The sequence below is a fragment of the Orbicella franksi genome, chromosome 4 (assembly GCF_964199315.1).
Source record: "Orbicella franksi chromosome 4, jaOrbFran1.1, whole genome shotgun sequence".
In the NCBI taxonomy this organism is placed as follows: Eukaryota; Metazoa; Cnidaria; class Anthozoa; order Scleractinia; family Merulinidae; genus Orbicella; species Orbicella franksi.
The window spans coordinates 6,616,003-6,643,294 of record NC_138148.1 but is presented as its reverse complement, the minus strand read 5'-3'; the positions used below and the strand labels follow the sequence as shown (position 1 = coordinate 6,643,294).

The 27,292-nt window shown below is 36.8% G+C and overlaps 2 protein-coding genes across 2 annotated transcripts in view; both read right to left on the bottom strand.

The window, feature by feature from the left end:
* LOC145484277 (putative skeletal organic matrix protein 5) overlaps window positions 1-17,870 on the bottom strand; it is a 70,278-nt gene extending 52,408 nt beyond the window's left edge. The window contains exon 1 of the mRNA XM_081462920.1: window positions 17,732-17,870. The gene's annotated coding sequence lies outside the window, so the exon portion shown is untranslated. The remainder of the gene's footprint in view (window positions 1-17,731) is intronic.
* LOC145484238 (uncharacterized) lies at window positions 21-16,726 on the bottom strand. Its single transcript, XM_081462878.1, has 8 exons — window positions 16,575-16,726; window positions 12,155-12,420; window positions 9,365-9,482; window positions 8,826-8,948; window positions 8,115-8,240; window positions 4,768-4,804; window positions 3,006-3,132; window positions 21-1,663 (listed from the first exon to the last, which is right to left on the bottom strand). Exons 1-8 carry the CDS (start codon window positions 16,645-16,647, stop codon window positions 1,148-1,150), a joined length of 1,386 nt encoding a protein of 461 aa, XP_081319004.1. The 5' UTR covers window positions 16,648-16,726; the 3' UTR covers window positions 21-1,147.
* Window positions 17,871-27,292: the final 9,422 nt, after the last annotated feature.

Below are 27,292 nucleotides of genomic sequence, written 5' to 3'. Positions count from 1 at the left end.
GATAAGATATCTTTAGATAAAGTCTCTTGCAGATCAGCAACTAAATTCTTTGTTAAGAGTAAGTTCGTTACGCCTACAGCTGAACGAAGGATGAGAGAAGCCAGTCTAAAAGAACATACAATACAACTCATTTATAGCCTTCCGTTTAATGTTACAAAAGACACTAGACTCGCCATTTTCCAATACAAAATAATTCATCACATTGTACCCACAAATTCGACACTTTTTAGAGATTCAATCAAGGAACATGATAAATGTCACCTCTGTGGAGAAAGACAAACGTTAACCCATCTTTTTGTTACCTGTTCTGAAGCTCAGCATTTTTGGTCTCTCTTTACTAATTGGTGGAGCTCCAAAAACGGGAATAGGATCACTCTCGATAAAAATGAAATAATATATGGCGTGACAGATAACTTCGCTCGTCATCTTGGCTTAAACCTCTGCATTATTATAACCAAAAATTATTTATATACTGCCTCAAGAAAAGAAGAAGAGTTTTATTTCAATGCTTTCTTAGCGATGTTGACAAACAAATTAAAATTGAGAAACATAAATCTAAGTCACAAATTAATATGTGAGAAAGCCTCCTATTGTAGCTAACCCCTTACATGAAAGATATTAACAAATTGTAATGTAAGACATTAAAAGTTGTAAATAATGTTAGTATTGTAAGTTTTGTTAGTATCGTTAAATTGTAAATTACGTTGACATTGTAAGTAGTAGGTAATTTTCGTATATAATGTAATGTAAGATATTGCAATAAAAAAAAAAAAAGAAAGTGATGGCAGCTGGTGAGGCTTGTCAGTCTTCCAACTGTGCGTCTAACATATCGAAGACACTTTATAGCAAGATAATGAACATATCAAAAGCTATTGCAGACCTATATTTCTATTGTAGAGAAAGCAATAGTTGAGCAGGTGCAACAATTTCTTCAAGTTTTATTATCATAGCACTTTAAATATAAAAAGACGAGACAATAGCACAATAGCAAGGTCTTAAAAAAAGCTTAAACTATTCGATATCATTGAGTTTTAGATATCCTTCAACAATTATAACGAGGGTGAAAACATATTTATGCCCTAAACTACATTAATTCATTCGACGTAAACTCAGGGCTGTGTGATCGAGGGTTTCTTGTATTCCTTCCTTAGCGCACCAAGATGTAGCCCATGGCTTTGATGTGTTTTTCTCCATTATTTGGTAAGTATGTTGCTTCATTTCCACAAGTGTTGGAGTCATCATGTCTCCCTCCTGTACCAAACCCGATTCTAGAGTCACAAGAGTCGCAGTTATTTTCGTTGTTACCAAGAATGCCAATTCGTGCTTTCGAATGGAAATTACCACACACAGCATTAAAACCTTGCTTGTTACATTTACCCTGCAAGGAGGCCTGTGAACCAATCAACGTCTCCCAGTTGTAACGACTCATTGAGGTATTGCGGTATTGGCCGTCAGCGATCAGTGAGTACAGAGAGTTGGCCTGCTTGTTGATGACAATGAAGTTGATCTGTTGGTCTATCTTCATACCAACACAGATCTTGGAGAAGGATGTGTTCCAGTAGGTCGGTAACTTGGTCTCTTCTGAGTCAAACCCAGTCTCCCCTCCCGTAAGATTGTATTCATTTGTGTCCCACCAGTATTCGGAATCATAATGAAAGGTGCTCTGATCAAAACAAAATAAAAGTAATTCACTGACGTACTAGAAATAGAATTATCCTGCACCCAATCATATTTATCAGCGGAAATTTATATTTCTGTTACATCTCTGTCATTGGGTCTCGAACTATGTTATTCGAGAGTGTACGTTTTCATATATAAATATCAGATTAATTTTTCCACAAACGCGTAACGCATCATGTCAAGTGATTATTAGAGAAATCCGAATTTAGAAGAGGACCTGCGCACTGAGCTTTAACTGTGTGCACACAAACTATTCACGTGTCAATCATTCTATCTACAGAAATTTTATTGTAGTGAGAAGTCTAACAAGAGGTAATTCGTTAGCGCTTAAGTGTATATTGAGCTGTTCCGTTTCCAGGCTTCAGTATGTGCCCATCTAACTGGCTTTGGAGAAAACTGTAGGGACAGTCTAGTTTTTCTAACTTTCAAGTAATTTATTTAGTTTGTTTCTCTGTTATATTTAGTAGACACGCGGCTAAGCTTAAACTTAATGTATGGTGTTTTTTAAACATTAGTAAGATCAAGAATTTTTAAATTACAATTTTCGTTCCTTTATGTTTTTTTTTTTTTTTTAAATGATGTCTGAAATTTGAGGTTAATTCCAGTCTTAAACTGTAGTCGTTTTGTTTACTTTTCCTTCGCTCTAACCTTAGCGAGAAAGAAATATATATCGGTAGCAATACAATAAACAGGTAGAATGTAAAAATGCTTTCTGCGATTTTTTATTCGGTCGCCAAGGAGTAGCTCTAGCTCTCTTTAGTCACTATTTGATTAATTCCTCACAGAAGACTTGCTTCGACCAAAGGAAAGTGGCGAGCAGATCGATGGAGAACGTCACCGTAATCCGAAAATAGTTTCCGTTCAGCCTAACGTAAGAGAGTTGTGTAAGAATGAAGAAAATTCTGAATGGCTGTTGTCTATGTTACATCCTTCCAACACCATTGTGTTCTTACGAAGTTAATTAGGCTCTACAACATCTATAGCCTATCAGCATGTGGTCTCGTACGGCGTAATACAATATGACGAGACAAGATGTCAGATACTTCTGATATTAGCCTGGCATTCCTGATGAACAATACGTGTGATACATCTTCAACATGTTAATACTCCTTCAAGGTCTTAGGGGATTACATTTTTAGCCTTTTAAAAGTCTCATTATAATACGTATGTATATCTCGCCTTCGTCTGGCTTAGTAGTTTATTGGTTTATCTCTAAATTACCTTTGATGAAACTGGCGCACTTGTTATTTAAAGCAATCAAATTATAATTTTGAATACAATTTTCGTCTGAGTTTGAAATAAAACTGAATTAATTAGAGTCGTACCTTGTTGCCGTCAATCTTCATGACTGGTGTCCATCCTCCATCTCCACATCCAAAATTTCCAATGTGACAGTAAACGGAAAGAAGTTTAGAATCAACTTTGAGCGTAACTAGCTGACTCCTGTTCAAACTGTTGAATATAAAGAAACGTCTAATTAGAGCAAGGGGTTTCGAGGGCAACACATCTCTCATACCTTAATTGTGTCATTAAGTATTAGTCTCAAATCTTTGAGTTAGAGACATTCTGATTATTTCATACAAGGCGTTGTGACATTGCTACGTTGATTATTATTTCAGGCCCTATGGAGCACGGTCATACATCAGTAAGCGTTTTTTGTCTTAAGGACTTTCGCGCGAGAAATTTTCCAACATTGATTTGTTTTCTTAGACTTTTACCACTGTAAGATGATGAGTTAGTTATGCCAGAAAAGAAAATAAATAAATAAATAAATAAATAAATAGAATAAAATAAAAAAAGAGAGTTGGTGGGTTATGCGCTTCGTTTTGAAGAGAACATGCCCGGAAAAAAACACCCTAAATATGAAAAAAATCGGGCTTCGTTAGCGACCCCAGCTGCAGTGTTTGTAAGCCCAAAAATATTGTAATTAGATCTTTGAAGTGAAATGTTCTCTGCCAAATATTGTTTAAGGGGACCTATTAAGTGAAGTTAGTCAACTGGTAAGGTTCCTTAACGAACAAGTTCGCATTAAGCGACCATAGTTCACGCGCCTTGCAGCCACACGATGGCAGGATTCGATGTCCCGTGGACAGAAATCTTGAATTTTTTTTAACTTTCCACATTTATTTTTGTTCATTTCTAGACATTGTGGAGATAATTGTAAATAAAACCTGTTTCTGGAAAGAAAAGTAGGGTCACCGAACGTCCAAGATCGTTAAATCCAGGCAAAGCTATAGGAATGGCCATCTGCCCTATCATTGTTCATTTTACTACTTAGCGCGCGCTCTCACGCATGACCGGGCGTGTAAATTTGCGTGCGCAGTAAGGATGCGCAGAAACAGTTAGTGCAAACGTCCTTAAGTAGGAAAAAAATCCACAGATTGTCGAAGTAGCTAGGAAAGTATTGAAGGAATATCTGAAGGCAAAAATAATTAAAAGAAAATAATAATTACAAAAATGAATAACGTGAAGGCAAAGGTTCTTAAAAAAGGGAATGGAGTCTCCGTCAGTAGTACCTCTGCTACAACTGGACTAAGTCATGCTCCTAAGTTCTTGCATTTATTGTGGCGAGCATTTTGCTTTTGTAGACAGCCCAAGTGATTTTTCGCGCATTTTATTATATTATCATCCATGCAACGGCGTGATAACATTAGCCGACGAAGAACTGCGTATCATCTCTAAAAACAGCATACATTAAAAGGACTACTTTGAAAGCGAGGGCGTCCTATTGGACGATCATAAATTCTTTCATACACTTTTTTTTTTCTTACGTGGAGAAATGATACTTAGCGTTGCGAATCATATCTGCATTTAATCACTCGGGGCTCTTCAGATTGCGAGTCATCATGAACATGATTGATGCATAAATGGTTACCTAAAATGATATATACCAATCAATTTATCTTAACTGATGTTCTTATTAGTGAAAAATATCAACCACCCAAAAGTATCCAAAACGCCTGTAGTATTTTTGATAGTGGAATATATTTTTTAATCAGGATCATATTTAAACAAGATCCCATGACAGGCTCCTGATTAAAGTGAACTCGATTGCATCCAGCAAATAACTTGTGATCTTCCACTTACATGTTCTTGTCATACATTTCCTTGCATGTCGAGGCAACTAGAACAAATACAGGAAAAATACATGTTACCTTACATCCGCGGTGCTAGGAAAATTTTGTGTAAAAAGGAGAGCAAACCAGCCTGCGTGTCACAAAGGAAATAGAAGATTTCTGCGCGAAGGCTAAGAGCTGAAATCAATTCTCAAGAAAATCGAGATAAAGAGATGTGATCAGTTTTTAATTAGTCAATTTGTATATAACAATTTTACGGCCTCCTTTAAAGTTTAAAGTTTATTCGGCAACGAAATGAATGGAAAACTATGGTTGCATTATGCCAGAATATCAATTTCTCTTACGGATTTTCGTTTAAAGTGCCACTGACCCCATTTTTTTTTTTCTTTTTTTTCCCCTTTAATCAAATCCATTAGTTTCCCTGATTACTTCAGCGAAAAAATTATCTCGATTGATAAAATCCCTGCGTTTCTGCAGGCGTTTGACCATGTAATTTCTACGTTCACGACCGCGCAAAGTGGGATCTGCGTGAGTCGGGCTATTAGTGACGTCACTTCGGGAACCGCACTAACTTTTGACTGAGTATTTCGAATGCTGTCAAAACATTTTTGGGTTATTTGTGATTCCTATTTTATCAAAACTGGACAAGAGTTTTAGGTGAAAGAATTGTATCATCTAGCATTACAATTCAGAGTCTAGCTACGATTTGGACGGCTGCGATGTATATATATATATATATTTTTCCATTTCGAAGTGCGGGTCGCCAGTCGAGATTGCCGCGTTGTAATTGAGGCTAAGATCGACAATTTGCTGGTCCATTTCGGTTATAAAAAACCATGGCTGAAGAGTCAACTTACAGCTCTTAAAGAGTTATAAGAATGTCAAGGAACACGGGGAGTTGGTAATTTGACTTTACGGAACGTGCAGATTTCGGAGTGTCAAAACATTTTTAGATTCAAACATTAATTTCCCCCGAAATACAAGATAAAATGCGATGCAGTCGAAGTCCACTCCTGCCTACTTCTCCAAGTCAACGATTGAAAATAGTTTTAACATGATATAAGCAGAGATGTCGGCAAGCAATATCCGAGGGTGAGGTACTTTTCACTTTGTTATAGTCGACCGACCGTAGTATAGGCATAGTCAATTACGTATACTGCGTACGAACAGAAACACCGCAAGCTACTCAAATCTGCATATTTCGTACTAGTAAATCTTGAAAAATCCTTCCACAAGATCATGAAAGGAGGTTCAGTATAGTATCAGTTAAATGAAATCATTCCCACTTCACTGTTATTTTGAATGAAATGTTGATATTACGTACACTAATAACCTAGGAGCTCTCGACTTATTAGTTCGCGTTTCGTTTGACTGACAAGAGCATTCTTCCAGCACGACAAACTCCGTCGGTAGCTATAGAGTCGAATCCGTTAATCGTCTTTTTTTTTTTTTTTTTTTTCACTTTCCTCATATAATTATAAATGCTTGATTCATTCTGAGTTGTAATTTACACATATTTTGTTCCTCAAAGACGAAGCTCAAAGAACAAAACAATTCTGTATTCGAAATTGCCATTGCGAAACACGCCTCCATCGTGCGTGTGTTTTTATTAAAATCCACAAATACAATGCCATTTCGAAGCCTCAACAATCTTAATCACTTTGAGGTAGGACTTAGGTTTCTTTTACTATTGGTTTAGAAAAGTCTCTATTTCGAGTACAAAAACAACGCGATCCGTTTAATTTACCGTATAATTTTCTCACCTATAGTTTCCATTATTTATTTCGGTCTGGGACTCGGAGGATCGTTTGAGCTCGGAATAGTTAGATGGCTTCCAGCTTATCCCAAATTCGTGTCTTATGCAGTACCTTGACAATGTCAAGCTTTTAACTAGAGATAGAAAAGAATACACAGGCCATGAAAACTTCTAAGTTTTTACAGTAGCGGCGAACCCGAATCGGAAAAATCCCCGATTGCTCCCCCGCTTTAGCTTCGCACAGATCAAGTTTCTGGTCAAGTTTCATGGAGATAGAGGTATTGAATGAGGAGGAATACTCTATCCTATGTATCCTGTATTGCTTCAGCCTCCAAAAACACATATTCCTTCCATTCTGCAAAGATTTTGACACACACTATCACATGCTCGCGTATATTCTTCTCAGGCCCCGTCCACACGTATCCGGATACTTTTGAATCCGCAACTTTTTTTACGCCCACACGCATCTGACGAATTCGGCAGCGAATCCAGATATATATTTTTAATCCGCTCTCCAGAGTGAATCCAGATATTTTCGAATCCGATGACGTAGCAAAATCGTGTGCAGTCTCAAAACCAGTACCGAACAATAAACCGATATGGCGGCATAACGTGTAGGCCCAGTTTCTCTTGAGTGAATCGGGATACGGTCGGATGCGTGTGGACAGGCGAATTCGATTTGACGAGGAAATTTTTGAATCCGGAAAGAAAAAGTTGCGGATTAAAAAATATCTGGATACGTGTGGACGGGGCCTTGGAAACAAAATAAATAAATAAATAAATATACAATATAGCGCCATTTTCCACTAATTGTCCATGGCGCTTTACAATACTTTAAAATTAAAATCCTAATTCTTTAAAAACCTAAAATCCTAAATCCTAAAAGTTAAAATCCTAAGAATAAAATACGTTATATAATACAATTAGGCTAGAAATAAAAAGTAAAAACTACAAATCAAATGCACGCTTAAAAAGATAAGTCTTAAGATTAGCCTTAAAAACTGCCTCTGATGATGAGAGTCTGATCTGGAGGGGTAGTTTATTCCAGAGCCTTGGTGCCGCCACGGAAAAAGCCCTTTCATCATACGTTTTTAAGATTTGCTCTAGGCTCATCAAGCAACCTGTTGTTTGAAGATCTTAGTATCCGACCAATAAATGTTAAATCGCAGTAGGTCTCTAATGTAATCAGGGGCCAGTCCATTCAGAGCTTTGTAAGTTAACCACAATATTTTGAAAATAATCCTAAAATGAACTGGCAACCAATATAAGCTCCTTAGTATTGGTGTGATGTGTTCCTTCTTCAAAATATTGTTATTCGCGAAATGACGCCGGTCAGAGGCCAATTCGTCCCATTCTCCGCTGTTACTCGGTCGTGAACATGGAAAAAGGCAATATTACAAACTTTGAAAATTTATACAAAATTAACGAAAATAGCTACAACGACAATTTTTTTCGCAGTGATGATCAGGAGAATAAATAAATTTATATTAGCGAAACAAAAATTTTGGGGGTCAGTGGCACTTTAACGTCATGGATTTGAAGCATTTCTTTTCTTTTTTTTTCAACGTAGTACGTGCATGTAGCATACACAGATCACTCACCTATGTTGCAATTTTGTCCGTCTCCATGGTATCCAGGTTTGCACGTGCAGTTGTATGAACCCTTGGTATTATTGCAAACAGCATCAGAACTGCAGTTGTGGGTTTCCTCAGCACACTCATCAATATCTGAGAAAACAACAACAACAACAACAACAAAACATAGTATAAAATAAGTGTGGCAGTTGCTTGGTCTAGGAGAACAAATAAGACCAACTTTGTTTAGTTGACAAGTCATACTATATTTAAAGTTCTAAAAAAAGGAGTTTGAAACAGATCTAAAAAACGTGAAAACTGAATTAATTATACAGTTAATTAATTGTGCAATTAATTAATTAATTAATTAATTAATTATGCGAGCATTTTGGAAACAGGCGTAAAAATAAGGGCGAAAGGCTATTTCTAGAGTCATTACGTTCATTCCTGGACAAGAACTCTGTCAACGAAAGAGCACCTTTCCCAAGGGTTTATGCATCATTGGTTTCCTCCCCAAGGGGCAACGAGCAATGACGTCTTAGCTTTATATTTGCATTTCGTGACTCTTGATGAGTACATTTCTCTGAAGAAGACCGCAGAAGGCGGTTGAAAGTTCAATTCTAACGTTTTTTAGATCTGTTTTAAACTCTTTTTTTAGAACTTTTATCACGGGCACAGATCGCTCCAACAGTTTCATACTATAATATTCCTCACAACTTTGATGCAATGGAACTTCACCTTCGCATTCCTTTCCGTCTCCAGAAAATCCTTGCTTGCATCTGCATTGGTATGAACCTTTCGTATTGTTGCAAGTCGCATCAGGACTACAGTATGGCGCCGCTGAAGTGCACTCGTCGATATCTGAGTGGAAAAATTGTTTGTCTGGCAATGAATGCATTCACCACGTAAATCTAGAGACCGTGCCTTGTCCATCTTATAGAAACATGCCAGTTGCGCCAGAATAGTAATGCATGTATATCATATTTAGAATAACTGTCATAGCCTTCGTGTTAGTTACGTTTTAAAGCTGAGAAAGGTTTAGACACAGTTTGGTCAGCGAATAGCACTGCGCGTGTAAAAATCCAGCAGGTGACCTAGAACACCGAAAGAGAACAAGCACCGAACGAAAAGATTCCGGCATTACTTTTTCTTTTGTTTTTCTGCAATGAAAACGACGCTCCTAAAAATAAAAATAACAACGGCTTCCGGACTAAAATCAAGCAAAGTTAGATGTACATACTGTATACTTTCCCTTGAAAAGATCATATTACGTGTACCTTTGTCGCAGTATTCGCCCGTGAATCCAGGATAGCACAAGCATCGATATCCCTTGTCTGTAAATCCTGACTGACAAATCGCGTTGTTTTGGCATGGCGGGTTCTTTCCACAGGCATTCTTAAACAAGAAAGCACAATTCTATTGCAGACATTTCACCAAGATTCATTTAAAATACTAACATACACTTTGGTGTAGTCTGCATCAAAACGCGCTTCCCGACAATAATTAACAAATTGACGTCAGTTTTTTATGCGTCTGTCCTCAAGAAAACTTTGACAATGTTATGACGAAATTTCTCATCAATAAGAGGAAAGACGCATGAAAAACTGACGTCAATTTGTTTTTACCATAACAAGACCCCAAAATTGTCAAATACAGGGAATAAATGGTGGGAAAAGACGCCGTAAACTTTCCGTAACAAAGATAAGTGGATTTTATTCAAAATGACGGGCACATTGTCAATAGCTTTTCTCGCTTTTTGATTGGGTACTTAAAAAGGTCCATAAAATCTCATTGGTTAAAAAGTTGACAGTTTGACAGCTAAGAGTTGAACTTGAAAGCTTGCATAAATTAAAATTATATCCGTTTGTACTCTTAAAGACGATAAAAATGAGCCAATCAGCGCACGAAAAATTAGACAGTTATTGTAAAAATAAAAATTTGACATATTTATTGAACCTAAAGGTCGAAATGATAATAATCTTTATTTTGATATACAGTTAACGTTATTTCTTTGTTTTTATTTCTGAGAATTTAAAAGTACGTTAGAATAGAACACAGTTTACAACAGGACCTCCTCATTTTCTCGTAAAAAAAAAAGAAAAAAAAAAAGTTAGCGGCATGCAACTTACCAAAAAATACCGCTATCGATTTGTGGCTGCCTTTAATCCCACAATGGGATATCGTTTTCTGGTATAATTTTGAGAATCTCAAATTCTGATTGTTCGAGAAACTCAGATAATTGTTTCCCAGGGCCGGGTTGTGTGGCAAGCTAACGCAGGATTAAAAGTTAACCGAAGTATTAATTTTTCTTGTATAAAATGTTTTGTGTAGTTTGAGATTTTTCAACCTCAAAACTGAAGGACCAACTACAGAAACAGGAAACGTGAATGAAAATCTGCAGCTTTGAAATAAAAATACTCGCCAACCTGGAGTTAGCCTGACGGGGCTTTGAACAACCCAACCCAGATAGTTATAAATGGTTGAGAAGCCAAGTCACACATGCCATGCTGGCAAGTCAACATAGAGGCTGGGTTTTTAATAAAAGTCCAAAGACCTGGCTAAGTCCGCTAACTTCAGATTTGGGAAGCTAGGAAAACTAATCAGGCCATTTCATGTTACCTTACGTTAGTCTATGTGCAAAACCTTTCACATGAAAATGAGTTTGATTTGCATGAAAATGAACCTGTAGTAAAAGTCGTCGAAAATACTATTGTATATCACAGCCAGTAAACCGTGTGAGATAGAGTGTTTAGTTTTCTTTAGACAGGAGGTAAGAATCCAAGACGAGACAAATAATTGCATATGACCCTTCCCAAAATGAAATCAAAATACTCATTGTTTCTTTTATGAACTTCGCACCTTAGTTTTCACTCACAGTTGATGAAACAAAGGACAATAATTTTTTTCCTGCAGTTATTGATATTCACCTTTGGAAATTATACTAAAACAATTATTGGCCTCAGGCTCTATGGATCTTGGTGAATATTCGCCAAGATTCTCGGACACACTGGGGATTTAACCCCCTCCCAGCGCTAAACAGATGCAAGTACACCAATTTTGCTTCGTTTTTCGTTAAACGTATGCTTATATCCTTGGATTACTGTTTTGATCATTTTAGTTGGAAAAAACTGACAAAATCTTTAAAATTATGACGTCATAATTAATGAGGTCAGCAACACGTGACATATGACGTTTATAATTTCATACTGTATACCATATCAAATGATAGAGCACGACTAGGAGAACAATGTACTGAAAACCGTTTATCAATATGGAAAATATTTTATGAATTATAACAATTTAAATTAACTTCAGTGTCCCCTCGGAACTATCCTTTTTCCTTAAATTCAACCCTCTTGGTTTGCTTTCTCCAGTTTTCATTGAAAAATGCTACGAATTGCATAAAATGAAGATCTTGGTGTACCTAACAATCGTATCGTTTCAGATTTTTTGTTTTCGCCTTTAGAACGATAATTTATTCTCTTAAATAATCGCTGACGTAACTTTTTGTGACGTCACACAATAGTTTTTGATTGCTTATAAACGCGTGAATAACTTTAATTTGGATTTTTTTAGCTATACCCGTTCTTTTCATCACATGCAATCAGCCTGCAATATAAGTGGAGTTGCAAACACGAAAAAGAACTTTCGTTTCGAAAATTTTATCTCAGGGGGATCACTGCTTTACTGAATGAGCATTCCTTGAAGTTCAAATTGTCATATCTCCTTTAATATTTCAGATATTAAAAAACGGTTTTCAGTTTTCAACTTCTCTCCTTGCCCTCTTTTGAAAGGGTCAAAACAATGTTGGAATTTCCAAACTTTAAATTAAGAGTGTGGCTTGACGGCATCGACAATGACGTCATCATCTGAATTTTTCTACCACTTTTTATGTCAAAACATGTGGACGTGTGTCCTCTATCTACTTGCCAAGTTTAATAATGGTATGTCAAGTTTATTTGAAGTTATGCTAAAATGAGCGCTCAAAGGGGTTTTTATCCCTAGTGTGGAGTCTGAGAGGATAATTGTCAAATATTGTAAAATAATGTAAATGTTTTGTTTATCACCTTCGCTCCGCGATAAAGGTAAGAGTTGTTAGTTGTCAGGTCTTCATCATGCTCCATGTGAGTGGAATTGCTTAGCTCACATTCCTGTTGTCCTGTTGCACTGTCAGGATCGATTTTAATATTAAGACTGACACAGTTGTCATGTCGATAGCAAAGAACTTCACAGCTGTCCAAGTCCTTAACAAGCGCAGTTTTTATCTTGTGCTTGATCAGTCGTCTATCAGCAAAGAAGAAGTAGCTTGGGAAATACAGCTCACGATCTCGTCCTAAAATAAATTATCAGAGATAACAGAACAACCAAAATAAAAATCGACAAAGTGATAAAACAGTTTCTTACAGCTAGGTGTGTTTTAACTGTACCAATCCAGACACAAATACAGTATAAATCTCGCGCTTTACAGAGGGAATATTACTAATACTAGCAGATTTACGGTAAGCACCGCATTTTATAACAAATACATTCTGTGTTGACTCCGGCTTATCTGTGCTCTATTACAGCAGAACCACGAGCTAAGGGGGAATAGTCTCAATGCTAGTTTTGGAATAACTCCTGTAGAATTTTAATTCTGAACAAAATTCGTCAAGCAAAATATTCTGCTGATTTTGATAATTTAGAAAGACGTTGAACATGTTTTGTTGTCGAATTTATAGAAAACGTGAAGCTTCGCATGAGCTCAGCTGATTTTTTTTTCCCCGCCAAGTTAAGGAAACCAATTTTAACAGTTTTGTTATTATACATTGCAGAAAGAAAATAAAAACATAACTTCCATTTTATTTTAGTGACATCAATTTAGTCTTAGAAAGCTGAATAAAGAATTCCTGGATGTTTTCCCACTTTCCACTGTAGTTTTCATTAGCTCTAAAAGCGACAGACGAGAAAAAGAATCCTGCTTCAACTGCATCGCATCATGGTATTTTTGCTAGACAAACCTGAAATAAACTGATTATTAGAAGGGTTAATCTTATATATCCTGCCACATCTTAATTATAGTTGTCTTATGTGAATGGACATACTGACCATGCACGACCTGCGGAAGGGTCCAGACCATTTCATGCCGTGCAACTTTAAGATCACTTGAAAATTATATTCAGGCAGATGTTAGAAGACGTAAGAATGGAAAAAAATAAAAATAAAATAATAATAATAATAATAATAAAAATAAATAAATAAAAATGGTGGTAAACCAGTACGACGTTTCGATAACTCCATGTCACCATCATCAAGTTCAAAGCACAAGAACAAATTAATTAAAGAATAAACAAATTAAAAATATCGCGAAAATGTTTGGATGCCAAAAAGCTATTTGGAAGAAATGTTATAAAAAAAAAAAATCCGAAAGAGAGTGAAGACGATTCCACGAGAACGTCAAGGGGAACTTCTCATTCAGTTGTGAAAATAACTGCAGAAATAACAGTTTTCGAAATAAACCATGCATAGCTTTAGCCAGGAATATAATCAGAAAGGGTCTTTTTCAAGGATTAAAAACAAAATCCCCATCCAAATATTCGTCGACTTTCTAATAAAGACACAATATTGAATATTTATCAATTGACATTTTGGTAATTACCATATTAATTAGCCCAATTTGTGCTTGTGGCAAAAAGATGATGAAGCATTAATTCTTTGTGCAGTCCTTTCGTGATGAACGTTAATTATTTAAATACAAAATATACTAGCTTTCGTTTGAAGAATTGTATTTTTGAAGAGGCTAGAAAGCATTGTACACCATCGACAACTTTTGTTTACTATTATATTTTTGATGAAACATTAGAACTTTAAACTTGCTTAAAACAAGTAAGATCAATGCAGGTAAATTGAGCTTGAAGAAATTTGGTTTCCTCAATAGATTGATGAAAAGTAGCAATTGAGTTACGTGTCCCACACCGTTGGAAGTCATTTTAATTTCCAAAGCGTGATAACACCTAGAAGACAGGGTCCATCAAAACTGGTTTTTAGCATCAAGCACATTTTGCACGAGATCTCCAATACCATTTATACTTATGGGCAGACGGAGGCATTTTTAGTGTAAAGCGTGACGTCATGCCAAAGAACATTAACAACTAGGTTTTTGTGCCTCGGGTTATGCTACGATGGTATGCGAAATTATATGATGGTACAAAAAATATTACTGCAATACTCAGTCCAAGTTTAATAAGCTCGTCCCGTCAGGAAAAGACGTATTTACGAGGCATGTTTTGCAAATAAAGAAATAAATAACTAACCTCGTGAGCAGACAGCGTTTGGTGTCACAGAGCAGAGCTCGGATAAAATTAACCAAACAAAAACAGAAAACATGACACAGATAGGGAGGTGAACAAATTGAAGAGTCTGTCAATGAGAGAGGCTTCTTTACACCCCGTAGTTTTTGAGATATTAGCTTCGTGGATAAGGAATTTTTCAACTTCACAATTTTCCTTTACGTTACAGCACAGCGGTTTAAAAGAATGTTTTTGTTTTTTTTTTTCATTTGAAATTGTCTGAAAGATAGATGTTTTGGAGGTAAAAATAAGCGACATTGTAAACAGCTCTCTAAACTTGACGGAAACAAAGTTTTATGAAGGAGGCCTCGCGCCGCCTTGTTTGTTGTGAGTTTTGCATCTTGAGCGCCTCGGGTGATTGCGTGATTCCTCGCGCTGAAGTGCGCGTGAGAATCCAGGCTTCACACGGAAATATTACTGTTTCAGTTGAGCCACCTTAAAATAAATGCAAGTTAAGCAGGGACGGGTCAATACCTTTTACAAGCATTACGCTAAGCAATTATCATCACGTACCCTTCAAAAGGCTGTAAGTAGAAAATCGTTCATTCGCGAAGATGACCACTTAGATAACATGGGCTTTCAAAATGGAGCGTTTTTGACGTAAACGACGGATAGCTCAGTCATGAACTGTAAACAGGAGAGGGTTTATTTTTTTTATTTATTTATTTTTTTTAAAGGCAGGTGGTGTTTAAACAAGAAACCGTCCCTACTTTATATAGGGAAAAAGGTTGAATATTCAGCGGCACATAATTAGCCCAGTTCTGTGCCAATATCATCAAGATGACGCAGAGTTAATACCAATTTTTTAAAACGTGTCATAAAGCTTATCAAAAGCTGGTTAAATATTCCGATACAAAACAAAATGACGAATATTCTCAGCTTTACTCCGAAAAAAAATTGTATTTCTTTTCTTTGAAATTACAAGTTACAAAATCATCGGCATTGCGCTCTCCGTTTCCCCTTCCAGTAACATGTTTTGTTCTCTCCCACAGTTTTGATGATGCATGGAAACCTTGGTTAGTAAGAAAATTTCAACTACCTTTAGTGAATCGCTTTTTAAGAAATCTTGTTTCCTCTGTGCGCTAAAACAGATAAACTCACAAGGCGCCACGTGGCCCACATTGTCGGGGCTTATTCTAGTTTCTATAGCTTGAAACAGGTAGGAGATAGATTCTAGTCACTCACAGTTGCTTAGTTTCAAGCATTTTTTTTTTAGTTTTTTCTAATTAACAGACCACCAATACCCGTTTATCAAAGTCCATGGCGGACAGAGGCATTGGTATATCGGTAAAGGAAAGAGAATAGGCTTTTTTCAAGGCACCTAATGTTGAGCTGTTGTCAAGGCAGCTGTTGTTGTTGTTGTTTGAGAAAAAATGCCAAGTTCTTATGCAAATATTCGTCGACGTCCTAAAAGTTCTTCTGGTGGCTCATTAGTTCGTATTTAAGTGAAATTGTGCCCTTGGCAAAATATGATGCAGCGTTTATTTATACTTTATACAATTTGTTTTCAAAAAGGTTTCATAAAGCTGGATAAAGATTCAAAATTCAAGATGAAATGATACCCGACTTTGAATGTTTTTCTTTCCTTTCAATCTTACAGGCTTTTAAAGCATCAGCATTTCAATCTCTGTTTTTGTTTTAACCGACATGTTTTGTTTTGTTTTGTGTTATGTTTATCATTAGTCATTGGGACCTATGTAAGAATACATAATTTCTCTTAGCTGATGTGAATTAAAGTTGAAGAAATTTGGTTTCATCAGTACATTAAAAGAAGTACAGGTGGCCCACACTGTCTGTCTGAACTTATTCTAGTTTCCATAGCATTAAGCATGCAAGAGATGGATTTCTAGTCCATGAAAACTACTGGTTAGCTTCGAGCTTTTTATTTTTATTTTTTTAGGTTTCCAAAGATCACCAATACCCATTTATAATCCTTGAAGGACAGAGGCATCGGGAGATTAAAGTGTCTTGCCGAAGAACAATAACAACTAGGTTACTGCGTCTCGCCTTATGCTGTTCGAAGTCATTATTATAAGAATAAACAAGATAATACTGCAATACGTAGTTCAGTTTTAATAAGTCAGTCCCGACAATAAGAGACTTACTTGCCATGCATATGCGTGTGTTGTCAAGAATAAATTAAATGGAATAGATAACTAACCTTGTGAGCAGGCAACATTTGGTATCATAAGGCAGAGCTCGAATAAAACTATCCAAACAAAAAAGGAAAACATTACACCGGCGGAGAATTGTCCAAATCGGAGGGTCTTCTTGATTCAGACGCGGCTCTTTGTGTTGTAACTTAACACATCGAGCATCCATGCCAGTTTTACCATATCATTTATTTTTCATAACCGAAAAATAATTTATTGTAGCCAATAGTGGCTAACTTTGCTGTTTACCTTGACATGTTTCCTTTGGCAGTTGGTTTTCATAAATTTAATCTAAATTTAACATATGTTGTTGGCATTTTTGTTAGCCTCGACTGCCAAAAAAAAAAAACAAATTAAGAGAGGTATATATATATACTTCTTGAACTTGAACAGAATAAATTTATAGAGCGCTCGACTCTGAGAGGAGCAGTGTAGATAATAAACAATGGTAGCAAGACTTCAATTCATCGTTTTATTGCGACAACGCTGTTTCGTATGGTCAAAGGATGACCACACTCATCAGCCAATATCAACGAATGACCGTTAAATTTCGCAAACTGGCAATTAAAAGCTAACTTTAGGTTGCTATGAGATATAAAAACAGTTGCTATGATATGGAAAAACACATGCTATATAACATTGAAAAACTGGCAATAAAAAAAATAATAATAATAAAATAAAATAAAATAAAATAATAATAATAAAAAGTAAAATAAGAATAAAAAAATGAAACAGTTGCTATGGGATTTAAAATCTGAAATCTCGTGTTGCTAAAAGATTGCGTTACTTGCTCACAAAGTTCTTGAGTAGGTATCTGTTTCTGTGGGGGCACGCACTTGCTAGCTCGTTTCGCTTGTTAAAAGTACACAAACTCTTCTTCAAACCCTTCATGAAACCCAACAACAAAATCCTCTACGTTCACCGACAAAGTAATCACCCACCCGCACTACTGAAGAACATTCCAGAAAACATCAACAAACGACTGACCAGCATCTCATCTCGCCAGAAAAGTTTCGACGAAGCGATTCCGCCGTACCAGAAAGCGCTTGACGAGAGCGGCTACAATCACAAGCTCACGTATAAACCACAGCCAAAGCGCAACAGAAATCGCCAAAGAAAAATCGTATGGTACAACCCCCCATGGAATGCTAACGTGAAAACTAACCTAGGAAGGAAGTTCCTAAACATCATTGACAGATGCTTCCCTAACGGACACCCCCTACGCAAGATCTTCAACAAGCACACACTGAAGCTCAGCTACTCCTGCATGCCTAACATGAAGAGTATCATCTCGTCACACAACAAAACACTACTATCAGATTACCACCAGTCGCAAACACAAACAAACGCCAAAGAATGCAACTGCAGAAAAAAGGATCAATGCCCGCTGGACGGAAAATGCCTCACACAAAATGTAGTTTACCAAGCCACAATCACAACACAAACGTCATCAGAATCATACGTGGGCCTCGCCACAAATTTTAAAGAGCGCTACAGGAATCACACAGCATCCTTTCGACACCAAAACAAGAGAAACGAAACTGAGCTATCTAAACATATTTGGACACTCAAAGACAACAACAAACCTTTTACCATCAAGTGGAGAATCATTAAGCAGTGCAGACCTTATAGCAACATAACTAACAAATGTAATTTATGTCTCTTCGAAAAATTCGTGATCATCTGTAAGAAGAGTTTGTGTACTTTGAACAAGCGAAACGAACTAGCAAGTGCGTGCCCCCACAGAAACAGATACCTACTCAAGAACTTTGTGAGCAAGTAACGCAATCTTTTAGCAACACGAGATTTCAGATTTTAAATCCCATAGCAACTGTTTCATTTTTTTTTTTCTTATTTTACTTTTTATTATTATTTTATTTTATTTTATTTTATTATTTTTTTATTTTTTTTTATTGCCAGTTTTTCAATGTTATATAGCATGTGTTTTTCCATATCATAGCAACTGTTTTTATATCTCATAGCAACCTAAAGTTAGCTTTTAATTGCCAGTTTGCGAAATTTAACGGTCATTCGTTGATATTGGCTGATGAGTGTGGTCATCCTTTGACCATACGAAACAGCGTTGTCGCAATAAAACGATGAATTGAAGTCTTGCTACCATTGTTTATTATCTATCTATCTATCTATCTATCTATCTATCTATCTATCTATCTATCTACCTATCTACCTATCTATCTATCTATCTATCTTTTTTTTTTCTTTTTTTTTTTTCCTCGCCGTATTAGCATTACGGCATTAAGGGTCAATATTCATGATAATGTTGGTGTATTGCTTTATATCCGTGAAATTAGTGTCTACTGGTGCGTTCGATAAGAATCTGAATTATTACATTTTTCCAAATGTGGTCAAACAAGGTCTGAGTTAAGCAATAGACCAGTCTTTCTATGGGATTACTGGCGCAATAAACCACGCGGGATGTTGGAAGAACACAAGAAATAAAATATTTCCATGCGAATAGAATTTTTATGTTTTTTCCCTCTGGTCTTATTGCTTGTTACAGTCACGCAGTATTGCGTGACACAGGTTTGGGCTGGAGGATAGGGACAATACATTGCAACCCCTCAAGGCAAACTGCTTGCTTAGTAACCTCACTATCGAGCGTGGTTGTGCATTCCCTCAGATTTTCCATCGAGGGAAGACACTTATTTGAACTCCCACCTCCTCCCCTGATCCTGTCCACCTTGTTTATGTTTATGCAGGATGTAAGCCATATGGCATGGCGTTTTGGTTGCCCTCACCTTTACTGGGCCAAAAGATTTCTAACAGATTATAAATTTTATATGAATTATAAATTGATTATTTCAATAAAAGCGGCTTTGGGCTTTCCCTTAGCCATTTTACTCCAAACGTTTGTGTGAGAGTAAAATTATTGTTTGCCAGTAAACGAGCTCAGTCAATACAGCACTCAGTTGATACGTTAATAGGAGAAGCCCGGAGGAAAAAACATAAAAGCTTGTAAATCACGAGCCGTAACGCGAGTGAATTACAAGCTTTATCGATGAAAGGGAAAAAGGGTATTAATTAACTGAAATGTATTCTGACGGGGAAATGCAGGGACCCGTAGGTGGAATAGGTCATCGCGACGGTAAAAAGCTGTACGGAAAGTGTGCAAGTGGTCCAAACTTCTTGTGCCTGGCGAAGTGATTCAACGCCGTGTTAAACGATAACTATCCAAAGTTTTGCGAATGGAATAAAGGTTAGTTACAAAAACGCTGCTTCCGAAATTTTTTCAGAATTATATACTTATGCTGAATCGAAGGCTATGAAGTCCGTGTTTCTCTGTATTTTGCTAAATGAATACTGTTGCTTGAAGTTATACTTATGCCGGGAAACAAAATTCATTTATCGTGTTATGCTTGCATGCATTGAGTTTAAACTCAAAATGTCTGATAGAGAGAAATCTTTTCCCTGCTTTTTTGACAACCCAAATTTATCAGTCAAGTCCAACTGACTTCGCCATCCACAGACTAGTGGAAAGCATCGTAAAAAGGGTTTAAAACTTCGAATTTCCCTAATTTTGATCTCAAGCGTAGCCGGAGTCGGCGTAGAATTTTTCCCTTGGAAAAAAAGAAAAGATAAAGTTTTATACGACGACCAGCTTCTAGTCCTTTTTTTCCTTGCAAATTTCCATGTAAACGTTGAATGAAAAGGTATTCCGCGTGTTATTGATATCTCAGCCAGCGAAGAACAAAACTGTTTATTACATTTGTTATCGCTAGAGTTCCGAGTTGTCCAGTTCCCGCGTAGAGCTGCCATAGATCGGGAACCGTGGTTTGCCGGTTTCAATAGATCATAGGTTTAGGAACTCTATTGACCAATCAGAGATTGCTTAGTATCTCAGTTGTTTTATAATGTTTGATATATCATCTCGAAACTAAAACGAAGGAGAACACAAAGAAATATAATTACAACTTGAAACATCCAGGCTAATAATATGTTATTATCATATTACTGAGGACACCGTCATGATCATGGTTTCTTTAATTTAAACTTAAATTTGATGAGTTTGAGAGTAAGGCCCCGTGTACTTGTACACTACGCCGGAGAAATTTGGAAAGGCAGCTTTATTTCCACGGTTAGTCCTATCATCCGGTGACTGCTGCGTTTTCAATTGTTTTAATTCTTTATTTATTTATTTATTTATTTATTTATTTATTTTATTGTGAGGGGTTGGGGGTTGGGGTATTGTGGACGGAAACAGTTAATGTGTTTTCAGAGTGAAAATGAAAATGCCGTTCTGAAAATTTTCCAGCGTAGTATGGACGGGACCCACTGTGTGGCAATAAATTTTGGCGGGAGTTAATTTTTGCGAATCGGCGGTTTTTGTATTTTGCAGGAACTTTTTTTCTTTTTTCGATTGTAAGAGAACGATTTTTCTTGCTGGACATAAATTTTGCGGTTTTTAGGAGGTCGCGTTTAATTGAAATTAAAACATTTTTGAATTTTTTTTTTTTTAATTAAACTGCAATGCTACATGCAAAACCCGCAAAAATTTAGTGCCACAAGGTAATACAAAGAAGAATCATTGATTGCAATACTGGCTCCTTTGGGATGAGCGCTGAGGTCTCTACAATCGAGATAAGAAGATATCAGCCCTGAAAATTGAAGGAATATGACAGGATTAAATTTCCCAGTTTGCTCGCTAACGCTTTCGTCACTCAGGAATTTTTGGAAGCTTTGGAAAACAAGTATCTCCCTCAATATCAATCGTAAAGAACATTTCTCTCTCTCCTGTGCAGAAGAAGGGAGGGAGGAGGGAGGGGGGGGGGGGGGGTTGGTTGGCGGTGCCTGGTAAGCAATCTACGGTGATGAAATATACAACTGCCAGCTGCGATGTTACAACAATTGTGTCGATGGCTCTTTTCTTTAGTCCGTTATTTTGTAGTTCTTGATATTTTCCTCTGAAAGTTTTACTAAAACAATTATTCGCCTCAGGCTCAGTGAGCATTGGTGAATCTTTACCTCGAATTCGACTCGGTAAATATTCACCAAGGTTCACTTCGCCTTCGGCGAATAATTCTTAATCGTAACTTATAGTCACGCAGATAATACAAGTATACTTAAACGACAAATTTGGTATTCAACTCCATCTAAGTTATAACCATAACAGTTACAACAGCGCGTTTCCGTATGTATCCAGAACCGCAATTGAAGAAATGTCAGTCTTAGATTTTTCGTCGTAAAGTGAGGCGGCTGTGGTTGCACATGACGGATTGGCATGGCAAAGGGGATCAAGGCATAAATTGAGTATAAGTAGGTAACATAAGAAAATACTGAGGCGCAACACTCCTCTTGTAGTGACGTCAGCGTTTATTGTTCATCGCACAATACTCGGTGAAAAAGACAGTATTACATCAATATTCCGAAAGTCTTTACCAGTAAAACCTAACGAAATTGTTTTTGAAAGTGCAACTCGAAATCTATCTTGTTTGGTGGAAATTATTTCGCAAAAGTCACGCTGGCAGTAAATGCAACAGTACTCGCTCGATTCAGTGTGGAGAAGTTTAAAAGTAAAAATCCATTGTTCTGAAACAACGCAACGTGAATGAGGCCTTTCTTTTTTCAGCAATAGAGGTGTAGAAAGAAAAACGCCACATAAATTTGACTTTAATTCTTTAATTTGATCTTTTGGAGATAAGCGGATTTAGATTGAAGATTGTAAAACAAAGCACCGTTACTGAGTGCTTTTAATTGGGTTATGCCACAAAAAAACAAAACAAAAAACAAACAAACAAACAAAAAATCAAGGTGGCTATCAGCCACCGAACTTAGCAAAATAAATTGTTTGTAAACAGCAGTAGCAATTATGATGCCACTACGATGTGTTATAAGTCATATCCTGAGCAAGGTAAACTGAAATGAAATTCTAACCTGTGTGACAATCTCAATTGGGGAGCTCTTTTGATAAAGGTTCGTAAATACGGAAGTTCCAAAACAAACTAAATGCAACTCTAGCCTCACAAAAATCTAGAGATCACAATGAGCCAATTAAAAAAATAAAATGTAGCATGTGCACCTTTCGATAATGAGAAACATAAATAAATCACAAATATTTCTTCTTTTTTTTTAGTTTTTTTTTTTTTTTAAATAAATATTTTTTTAGTCACATAAAACATTTTTACAAGGTTAAACCTTCACTCAATCACTTTTTTCACCAATTTTTTTTTTTAAAGGTGTTACGAAAAATTGTCTAAGTCTAGTTCCAGAACAATCTAGAACCGGAAGTCATTCAGCCGTGACCAATTTGTATAAGAACATTCCAGAACATTCTGATCCTTATGTAATTACTCAGATTAGAAACTGTCAAACTACTTAATTTAGTTCCAAATCCAGGTGATCTGGTGACGTCATTGCGCGAGACTGGAGAGAAAATTTTATTGCCGTATCCCATAAGGCAGTCCGTGCGTAGTCGTGAGTTTGCATTTGAATGATGGCGGTCACTGCCAGAGCGAGTGTTGCTTTTCAGAATTATTTTGTCTTGTCTTATACCGCGCTTGGAACTCGGAATTGTGCTGTAAATATGAGAAGTGTTGATTTGGACAGTTGGGAAGTCTCTTTCGACGGTGAATCTTTTCGATTCTACACTTGGATGGAGGCGATTTGAGTATTGAATCGCACAACATGCAGCGCTGGCCGCACCGCATTGTAAGCTTGAAAATCACTTGGTGTTTTACTTCAATTTGCTTCTAATAGTGTACTTTCTATACAGTATTAAAGGTGCTGTATTCCATCGATCTCTAGCTTGCTTTTATTTAGTCATTCATTTTATTATTATCGTATGTCGGCCACAGCACTAGTTCGGTCGACCATTCGATCAAACGCTCTCCAACTCAGTAAAGAAAAAAAATTTAATAATCTGAATGGCACACGCCAAGAATTGCTAGAAAAGATAGGTCTGACCTTTAATGAATTTGGAGAGGTACTTGTGGGCTATGTTGACAATGAGAATTACATTACACTATTTCTAAGTCAGTCAGGTGTACAGAGTGCAGTTACAACACCAACCAACAGCATCATGATGGTTTCCCATGGCTGAAATGGTCACGCCATTTCACAGGGGAGAAAGTGTCAGAGTGAAAATCATTGAGCCTTATAATTTACTGAGCACAGTGTAACAGTTGCTCTTTGGTTGGGAAATGATGACTATGACACTGTCCAAAAATGCGCAGGGGCAGTTTATGAACAGCTTACACAACTTCAAACAATCAAACATGCAGTAACCCAATTGACGCCTGAATGAAATTGCTCGCGACCCGCCCCTGATTCCCTGGCGTTTTTTGGAAGTATTCCACGAGCGAAAGCACAAAAATAAACCATATGCCCAGTAACCACAGACACAAGATCAGGTTTCAAGACATCGTTTATTTAAAGTTCAATAAATTTAAGGGTCGAAATATTAAAAAATATTAACGAAAAGAACTCAACCTGATGTACAAAACTGACGAGAAAACAAGAAATTATATTATTTCTTTACCGCACGACAAAATGTCCCACAGAAGCAGAGAAAATTGACTTTGCGAAAATGAGTTAATAATTGACTTTGGAGGACAAAACGAAACCAAATGCAAACGAATTTCATTCTTGTAACGGGTAACATTTGAGAAAACAACGAAAAATAAAAGCGAAGAACTCTTGTAAAGTCAGCCTGAAAACAAGAAATCGAGTAATTTCTTCGCCGCGCGACGAAATATGACGGCGCTGCGAAAGAAAGTTGAACGTCGTAAATCAAAAAGACGACAAAAACAAGCCAATTATTTTGAGATCAGTCGTATTTCAACTGTGTTAAACTGGTGGCCATTTTGATTCTTTTCCCAGCGGTTCTGTAGTAGCTTAATAAGACGCGGAAATCCTTGAACGAAGCGAATAAACAAAATAAACAAAGCGCCTGGAGGTCGCCGTAAATTAAATATGCAGAAATCCAGCGTGCAAGTTACTGTTCACTTTAAAACCTAAAATTCCCAAACACAGGGAACCAAATGAAAGAAATGCGAAAGGAAGGTCAATAACAATAGATTTTCATTCAAGCTGAGGCGAAGAAACCTATTTAAAAGCAAAAAACTGTTCAAAATTTTGCACACGTGCTTCACCGCATGACCACATGTTCAAATTATTCTTTACGCTAACGCAAAAGCTTGAGTTTTTGCCGACCGCTTTTCCAGACATTTTAATGCCTGTGGCTTTACCAATCGTTCCAAAAGTTGAATTCAACTTCGAAGTAACAATGTACATTATCATTTTTGTTTCTTAAGTCCGAAAAGCTGCTTTAAATCCGTGATCTGAAACTGCTCTGATCTTCATGTTTTCGCGACGGTTGTAGGAAGAAAACCTTCTTCACCAGAAAGTTCTACGGACTCTGTACTACTTGATCCTCCATACTGAGGCCACCTAAACATTAATTTGTATTTTTCCTTTCTATTTTAAAGCTTAAAGCAGTAATTCATCCCTGTTAGGAGTGAAAACAAGACCTTGGAAGTTTTTAGATTTGTCCCGCAAACGCGCCATGATTACCTGCACTTTTCGAGCGCAAGATTTTAAGAAGAAAAACTGTCTTTCTAGACAGCTAGCGGCGGGAAATGGGTGGAGCAAACTTTACAAGTAGTAGGACACAAAAAACCTCATGGAATAAAACTATTGTTGGCCTGTGGAAGAGAGCCTGGAACAACGAAGCAGCGAGAAAAGTTGAACAAAGTCCCGCAACTGATGGAGGCTTGCCATTGTTTACGATCTCTGCGACGACACCAATGAGAATCCGGACGAAAGATATCCGATTGTACAAGATCCATCTTTAGTTCGAGCAGCACAGATGGCTTCCTTGCGTCTTCTGCACACACTTCCTTCAACCAACAAAGCTGAATACGCCATCAAAATGTATGGATCAATGAGAAGAAGTTTCAACCACATCTAGCGGGAGAGAACATGTCATGTGCCCATGCAGAAGGCCCACAAGCCAACTCACTGACTTTGTTGGTCTAGATAATCGTGTACTGAACTTTTCTTAGTCTAAAAATCTTTAAGAATACTCGGTAGTGAAGTTATAACTCCACTCACAACCAAAGCATGATGAGAAAAAAAGCCTTCCGACTGAAAACTGCCATGTTTATCCTCATGGCGCTATCGATGTGTGGATGGACTATATGCCGAAAGGTCAGAACAAGCTCCACTAGGCGCGCAAAGAATTCTGTGCGGTTTTAAAAATAATTTCTCCTTGAAGATGATTGGTTAATTATTTACCGTCAGATCACCTGGTAGAAGTTTCTAGAACTTTAAGCCTCATGTATATTAGAGCGAGAGGTTCTTCTGTAAGAGAGATTGATTCAAATTTGAAGAAGCCTAGTGCTGTAAATTCGCGAAGTTATCTTACGGGAATAAATTAGTTTGTTGCTGTTACCGGCGATCCTGAGTTCTGTCCGGAAACAACCCTGCTCTATAACGATACTCCTAACAAAAGGATTACATTACTCTACTTACATAACTTGTAAATAGGTTACTCTACATTTCATAACACCACTTAAGTCACTTTGCTCACCTCTCACTGTATTTCTATACGTTTGCTTTCCAATTTTCCACTATTTCCAACAGTAAGTTACACTACCTTTTTTTTGAGATTTTTTTTTTTTGAGATTTTATTTTTTTTAACAGTACAATAAAATACATTACTTACAATACTACATACTTACACTAATAACAATACAATATGTCACATACGGCTAATTACATAACTTACTTACTGTACTTACAATACTGGTTACTTTCACCACTGTCAATTACAATACTATTCTTACACTATTCGCATCCTTTTTTTTTCTTAATTGTTATTATATTACAGTGACACCTAATATATACATTTTTTTCCCTATATGTACAAGCTTACAGTTAAATAATAAGTATGAAATTTAAATATTAATTAACCATAAACATCAGCAGCATATAAATTAAAGTAAAAAGACCCTCGTGCGATAAAATTTTGGACGTGCTTTTTTGTAGTCGTAATCTCTTTTCCGGGAATGAACGATAGAAAGTTTTGAAAATCTAAAACATCTCTGTGAAGGCTTGCGCAGAAAATACAATATTTGACTATCAGTATACAATAATTTAGGACTTGCCAATGCTTTGTCCTATCACGCCAGCCGTAGAGTATATGGCTTATGAATGACCTTATTGTTTCATTTGTGTTTTGGTACCACCAGTCTTGAAACAGAATCCAGAAATCGACTGTTAGTATGCAGTTTATTAGTAGGTGATGTAACGTTTGTTCTTTTGCGTTGCATAAGTTGCATATGGGGCTTTCTGAAATGCTGTCTCGATAAAGTGTAACGAGGGTTGGAAGCACGTTATGAATCACTTTATACTGAAACATTATTATTTTTACTTCATTTGTGACAGCAAATGGCATAAGATAAACCTTCTGGATGGTATTTTCTGTAAATCCGTGGCGTAGAATTTGAGTTTCAGCAGTGGGAGGAACGATGATGGTGTTTAAAAGAGAGGAGTAAATAGAAATGGCTCTTAGGGCGTTGACCGTGTGGTATCGTGTGTGACGTTCGGAATAGGGTTTTTAAGACAAGCTTGCCAATTTTCTGGGATTGCGTTAACCAGGACATAGTATATGGTGAAAGGAACCTTCAAATTGAATTTTATTCCAAGTGCATGCCACTTCAAAAAATCCCGATTTTGGTTTAATATGTCGCTTATCTTGGTAATGCCG